The sequence below is a fragment of the Mus pahari genome, chromosome 14, assembly GCF_900095145.1.
Source record: "Mus pahari chromosome 14, PAHARI_EIJ_v1.1, whole genome shotgun sequence".
In the NCBI taxonomy this organism is placed as follows: Eukaryota; Metazoa; Chordata; class Mammalia; order Rodentia; family Muridae; genus Mus; species Mus pahari.
The window spans coordinates 40,849,568-40,856,544 of NC_034603.1; the positions used below are offsets into that span (position 1 = coordinate 40,849,568).

The 6,977-nt window shown below is 41.7% G+C and overlaps 1 protein-coding gene across 1 annotated transcript in view; it reads left to right on the forward strand.

The window, feature by feature from the left end:
- Ncbp3 (nuclear cap binding subunit 3) overlaps positions 1-6,977 on the forward strand; it is a 27,710-nt gene that overhangs the window by 12,018 nt on the left and 8,715 nt on the right. Inside the window, exons 4-9 of the mRNA XM_021212952.2 lie at positions 949-1,074; positions 1,583-1,711; positions 1,934-2,010; positions 3,020-3,128; positions 4,894-4,993; positions 5,989-6,092. Of these exons, the coding sequence (XP_021068611.1) occupies positions 949-1,074; positions 1,583-1,711; positions 1,934-2,010; positions 3,020-3,128; positions 4,894-4,993; positions 5,989-6,092 (645 nt within the window). The remainder of the gene's footprint in view (positions 1-948; positions 1,075-1,582; positions 1,712-1,933; positions 2,011-3,019; positions 3,129-4,893; positions 4,994-5,988; positions 6,093-6,977) is intronic.

Sequence of the window (6,977 nt, forward strand, 5' to 3'; positions counted from 1 at the left end):
TCTCCTCTCTCTCTCCTCTCTCTCTCTCTCTCTCTCTCTCTCTCTCTCTCTCTCTCTCTCTCTCTCTGTGTGTGTGTTCTATGTATAGTTTGAGTAAACCATAAGTTATTTAATATGGGTAAGCTATAACTTATTACCCTCATGGCTGCTAGATTATTAGAAATAGTGTTGCCCTGAACATTGCTATGTGAACTCCTTTGTGAACTCACATGTGTGTTAGGATTGAGGCTGAGAATTCAGATTTTTTAGAATATGTGCTAGAGTGCATTCTGATACCCTTTGGAGTATCCTTGTCCATGCTACCCCTAGCAGAAGCAACTCTTCCCATGTGCCTGTGTTTCACGCAAAAGACAAAATCTGCTCAGTATCTTTTTCATTGGTTTTAGTCAGGGTCTCAATTTGTTGCCTTGGCTGGCCAGGAACTCACAGTGATCTGCCTGCCTGTCTCCTGAATGTTAGGATTGAAGGTGTCTACTTCCACACCTAGCTTGGTATCATCTTAATAGGAACTTTCAATCTCTTCATATTTTTACCTGTCTGTATAAATTGTTTTACACCTTTTGTTCATTTTTGAGGTTTTTTTTTTTTTTTTCTCCCTGATTTGTAGGATGTCTTTTTTCTTTTGTGTGTCTATCTTTGGGGAGGGAGGACAGGATAGTATGGTTTGAGGAAGGCCCCAGTACTGTGAACAGCCCTATGCAGCAGTGTGTCGGTGCTGAGCCCTTCCTCTGTCTGAGCCCTGGGTGGCTATTCTGAATCCAATCATTTGCTTAATGTGGGTCAATGGAAACATTAAAGAAGTCGATCCTACCCTCTTGTTCTGTGTTCTTTTGAAATAATTACTGTTTCAGTTTCTTCCTCTTCTAGAATCATTATCTAAACCATGGTAAAGAATTCTCAGCAAGCTATAAATAGCAGGTAGGAAAACTCTCGTGTCTTGTTTTTTAGCAATTCCCAAGGTGAGACTGGAGACAATCTACATTTGTGGAGTGGATGAAATGAGCACCCAGGATGTCTTTTCCTACTTTAAGGAGTATCCCCCAGCTCACATTGAGTGGTTGGATGACACCTCCTGTAAGTGTACCCACATTTTCTGTTTACTACGCTTTTGTTTATGATTTTTAAAGAGTTCTTGCTATCTTTGATAGTGAATAACTATTGCCCAAATTGCTTATGCTTAACTTTTGTCCTTAGTCTAGGAGAAAAAAGTTAACCTGATAGTACTTACATAGCCACTGTGTTTCAGAAGGGTTTTCTTAGGGCAAGTCTTAGTCTAGCCCCACCTGGCGTAGCACTGGGAAGTCGCTAGCCTTTGCCTGCCACACGCTAGGATTGTAAGCGTGTGCTGCCACATTTGGCTTCAGGCAGTTCCTTGCTTAGAATAGTTATTGGTGGAATTGGGTTTGGGAATGTAGCTCTGGATGGCATTCGTGAGACATTTGCCACCATTGTCTACTTTTTTCATGAGCTGGTTTTTATATTGGCTAACAGCCTTTGTAGCCAGTGAGGCTGTGGCAGTGAACCTGATGCCAAATCTGCTCACAGGACATTTACACTTGGATGTGGTGATGCTTTATTTTAGGCAATGTGGTTTGGCTGGATGAAATGACGGCCACACGAGCTCTCATCAATATGAGTTCTCTGCCAGCCCAGGATAAGATGAGAAGCAGAGATGCCAATGAAGACAAGTCATCTGAGAAAAACAAGAAAGGTAACTGCGCACAAAGAGGGCCCTTGCCGCCTGTGCACCAATCTGTTCAGGGCCTTGAGTAGATAGAGCATTGTGAATACTGCCTCACCAGATGTTTCTGAGGTAAATTATGATACTTGGGTTTATCAGTCAATAGGAATAGGAAACACTGGGCTTTTTAAACTTTAAGAGTTTATGATGGGGTTACATTAAGGTTCCTCTTGTCCCCACACTCCATTTTAGACAAGCAGGAAGACAGTTCAGATGACGACGAGACTGAAGAAGGAGAAGTTGAAGATGAGAATTCAAGTGATGTAGAGGTTAGTAATAGGGCAAAGATATCTATAAGGTTTTATTGAAAAAAAAAATGCTTACTGTCTTTTTAAATGTCAGACATAAAGACTTAGTAAGCTATGTTCTTTGTCTTGCTTTTACCATGGAACCTTCTGAAGGTGAATCAGACACTTAGCCTTTTAGTTTGTGTGGATTTAACAGTTCATCTTGGAGTCTTAGAATAGTGTTCATATTTGCGTAGAAGAGAAAATGGGTTTATTAAGAAACACTTTGAAGTGTTACCTAACCAATAAAATAAGGAAAAACAAGTAGTGTTTGTCAGAAATGTTGGAGAGTGTTCATTTGAAATATTTGGGGTGGGGGTGGGGAACTTGCATATGTTAGGCAAGTGCTGTGCTTCTGATCTGTGCCCTCAGCTGAGTATATTCATTTCATGTTGAATTATTTAAATGGTAAGTGTTTACTATATACCAAATTCTGGGAACAAACTATCAAGTTTTTTTTAAAAAGCCCTTGTCTCACTGGAGGCTGCCTTTTAGAGGGGAGGACAGATACACAGTTGCATGCTGTTGGAGACACAGCAAGCACTGTGAAGACTGTAAAGGGTGAAGGGAGAGAGATTAAGGGCTACAGGGATGGTACGTGTTAAGCTTGCAGAGGACCTGAGTTCCATTTCCAGCATCCATGTGGGATGGCTTACGACTGCTTGTTATACTCACTACAGGGTATCCAACTTTGTTCTGTCCTCTGTAGACAGAACTCATGTGCGCATAACTCCACACAAACACATACCTGTGCACATAATTTTTAAAAAGTGTTCATAATAAAAGAGATAGAAAATGATGGGGACTATTTTTTAGGCGAGGTAGTCAGAGAGACCCTGACTTCAGAAGTCGCCATAGGAACAGGTGCTGTGACACTGGTGGGTATAAAAGACAGAATGCTTCTTAATGGGAACTGTACAGAAAAAGTATGAAAAATGCTGGAATTTTTATTTTGAAAGTGTTGTGGTTTTTTTTTTGTTTTTGTCTTAAGTTGGACACGTTGTCTCAGGTAGAAGAGGAGTCCCTGTTACGAAATGACCTTCGTCCAGCTAACAAACTTGCTAAAGGAAATAGACTATTCATGAGATTTGCTACAAAAGGTAAACTTGATCTTTGGTATTGATTTTTGGTCAGAATGATGAAATTACTGAGTAAAACTTTCCTGTTGTCTAAAAGCGAGTTCAAATAATGCCAAAGCACCTTTTAAACAAATAATTTATGAAAAAGCAGCTTACTGACTGAGAAGGAATTCCATTTACATTTGTATTTGTTAGTGTGTCTTTATTTCACTGTTCCATGTATGCTTCTGATGGATGCACTTGGGTCCCATTTAATTCTCTTCTTGTTCACACATCTCCTCCCATTCCCTTTTGACATCCCCTTTTACTTAACTCTGGAGTTCCACATACAAAAACAAACAGGGTGCTTTGTGAATCTTTGTTTTTGTTTTTCAAAGCAGGGTTTCTCTGTGTAGCCCTGGCTCTCCTGAAACTGACTCTGTAAACCAGGCTGGCCTGGAACTCAAGGATCTACCTGTCTCTGCCTCCCAGGTGCTGGGATTAAATGTGTGAGCCACTGTATCTGACTTGACACTTTGTTTTTATGAAGTAAATTTTATTAAAGTAGGAGATGTGTTGGAGCCATAGGTGCTGGGCACTGGAACAGGGAGCATTGGCAGTGCTCAGGGTCCCCTCTACCGTGCAGAGCCCACCTCTGAAGTGCTGCTATGGATGAAGATTGAGTTAGGGGATACTGATGAGATCCAGGGCTTCATACCAGAGATATCACCATGTCTGTGGCAAGAGAGATGATTTTGGAAGAATGTGATTCCCTCAGCACACACTGAAGTCTACCACTGTGTCCATCCTGGCCATCCTAGTAGGGAACAAAGTGATGACCAGTAGGAAAGGTGTTCTTTCACCACACTTGAATCCACTGGAATCACTGGACCAGGGACTCTTCCACCATGGCCTAGGCCACCATCTAGCATGTTGGTAGAAATCTGGTTTTGCGGAAACTCCTCCTGAACTAGAGCTGTGTGTGCCTTTGCCTTTGGTGTCTTTGGGCCGGTTTCAGGTGAGATGAGGTTGAGCAACCTAGGCACCTCAGTGTAGTAGCAAGTGAATACCAAGGGTCCCCTTCCTCCCACTGGGAGAGCCCATTAGCTACCATGTCTACCTGTCTGACGAAGTTCTCATGTCTTGTCATAGAGGATGATCACCTTCACTAGTGCCAGCAAGTGAGCCAGTATTTTGTGCCGAAAAACAGATAAATGAGTCTTGCAGTGATGAGCTTGGCCTGCCACAACTTTCTAGGAACCAGGAGCACGTGTAGGAGGAATCTATTGATGGTCACAGCAGTGTTGCCCACCCGTATGTCTATCACAGTGCCATATCAGGGTAGCTTTGCTGTCCTATCTACATAATTTCTGTGCCTCTATATTCCAGCAGAAGAAATGTGCTTGCTGGTATCTTATCTCAGTAGAAGATGCCACTGTGTGTCCCAATTTGGGACAGTGCCATGGGGCTATTGGAAGGTCTTTTGGGGGCTGATGAAATGGGCTGTTGCTAATAATGTTTTGGTAACTATGGATGTGCAGATACTCTACAATATATATAAAAGTAGTATATAGCTTTTATAAAACTATAAAAGTAGTATATTAATGGATTATATGGTCTTTCTATTGCTATATTGCAAACTTAAGGTCAGCTTGGGCTACATGAAACCCTGCCTCGAAATACAAACATCTAGCCGGGCGTGGTGGCGCATGCCTTTAATCCCAGCACTNAAAAAAAAAAAAATCAACTAGTCAATATTATCTTCACTGTCTCAGGAAACCCTAAGGAACTGTTCTATTAACTTTAGATGACAAAAAGGAACTTGGAGCAGCCAGAAGAAGTCAATATTACATGAAGTATGGAAATCCAAATTATGGAGGCATGAAAGGAATTCTTAGCAATTCATGGTGAGTCTAAAACTTTAAAATATAATGGCTGTTTGGTTTTGTTAACACATAATAGGCTTCATTATGACATAAATGTACATGTAGATAATACATTTTCATAGTTTGATCTTGGCCTCTCCTGTCCCCACCTACTCCTTTCCAACTAGCTCCCTTCTACCTTGACGGCTCTCTTGTGTACGTGAGTGACCCATTGAGTTTTGTTAGGGTTCTTTACAGGAGCATGGGTATCTTACCAGTAGTCACTGAAGAAAATCTCTCCCCCTCAACTACAAATTGCATATGACTCATGGGGCCCTGTGAGTCCCTCCCCATTCCATGACAGATTGATGAGCTCAGTCTTGTGTAGTTTTGTGCAGGTATTCACAGCTGAATTGAGGGGTGCTGCATTCATGCCATACCCAGGAGTCAGTGTTCACCCCACTTCGCCCTTCTCCAGCTCTTAATTCTTTCTGGCCCTTCCTCCACAGTGTTTCTTGAGACTGGGGGGTGACATAGATGTCTGTTTATGGTTAGGCATGCAGGAGTTTTTTATTCTGTGCATTTTGTCAGTTTCAAGTCTCTGTCTTCACTGAGGACCACTGCAAAATGGTTTTTTTTTTTTGGGGGGGGGGGTGAGGGGAGGGTTGGTTTTAGTTTTTTTGAAACAGTGTCTCATGTAACCCAGGCAAGTCTCAGACTCTTATGTGGCTAGGCAGGACCTCAGACTCCTATCCTCTTGTCTCTACCTCCCAAGTGTTGGAACTACAGACATGTGCCACCAAGCATGATTTGAACACTGCTTGAGCTGTTTTTCATCCTTAGTTGGTGTTCTGTGGTGGAATGTCAGAACCAACGTGGACTGAAGGCCTGTAGGGACAAGCTCGTGATTCTTAGCTGTGAAATGATATGAGAACGCTGCTTCGGCACCTAACGCTGCCATTGTGAGCTGGAGTGAAGTGGTCTCAGCATCCTTCCTATTGGTTTCTGATGGTGTGCTTATTTTGGCAATATTGCAGGAAGCGAAGATATCATTCCCGTCGCATTCAGCGGGATGTGATCAAGAAGAGAGCCCTGATTGGGGATGACGTTGGCTTGACGTCGTATAAACACCGACATTCCGGTAGTTGCTTGCTCAGCTCTTGGGTAGACACACGTTTGGCTCTCAAAGTCGTATTTTTATTTTTAACATAGTCTTTTAAGGTTCCAAACTTTATCATCCTCTCTTCCTTGCCCCCACCCTCTGCCAACATAGAGGACAATAAGTCAAGTCGTGGTTAATTCTAAATTGCCCGTGCAAGAGGTCACATGATTTTATAAAACTGTTCTTTAAAACGACCATATGTTACAGAGAGAAAATTAAAATAAAAATTTCTTAGGAACTTAATTTTTCCACTATTCATGTCAACAACTGCATGGAAACAACCTTATCAAATGGACTCTCTTTCCAGTGATGTGAATAGGCTGCTGTGTTGAGTGTTTTACACATTAGCTCTTGAATATGACTGCTGCCCCAAGACATGGGACATTATGACCTGAGGCTTTTTTCTTTCTCTCTTTCTTGTATCTTTATTATAAAGGAACCATTTTATGATTTTTAAAAGATTGAATTTTATTTTGATGTGTATAGTCTTCTACTTTATATAGAACTAGGTAAGTCAGTATAGTTAGTATACAAACAATATAATGTACATAGGTGTCGATGTCATTGGGATGAGATAGGAAGAGGTGGACTATATATACTTTTACTAATGGATGTGTACAGAATTGTATCTTTGAATTCTGCATATTAGTTATACATATAGTTTCTGTTATGCTTTTCCAATTTCTGTTACTTTAAGACATTGTTAGCTGGGTGTGTGCCACACGCCTTGAATCCTAGCACTCAGGAGGCAGAGGCCAGAGGATCTTTGTGAGTTCCAGGCCAGCCCGGTCTACAGAGGCTACACAGAGAAGCCCTGTCTTGAAAAACAAACAAAAAAGCCGGGTGTGGTGGCGCACGCCTTTA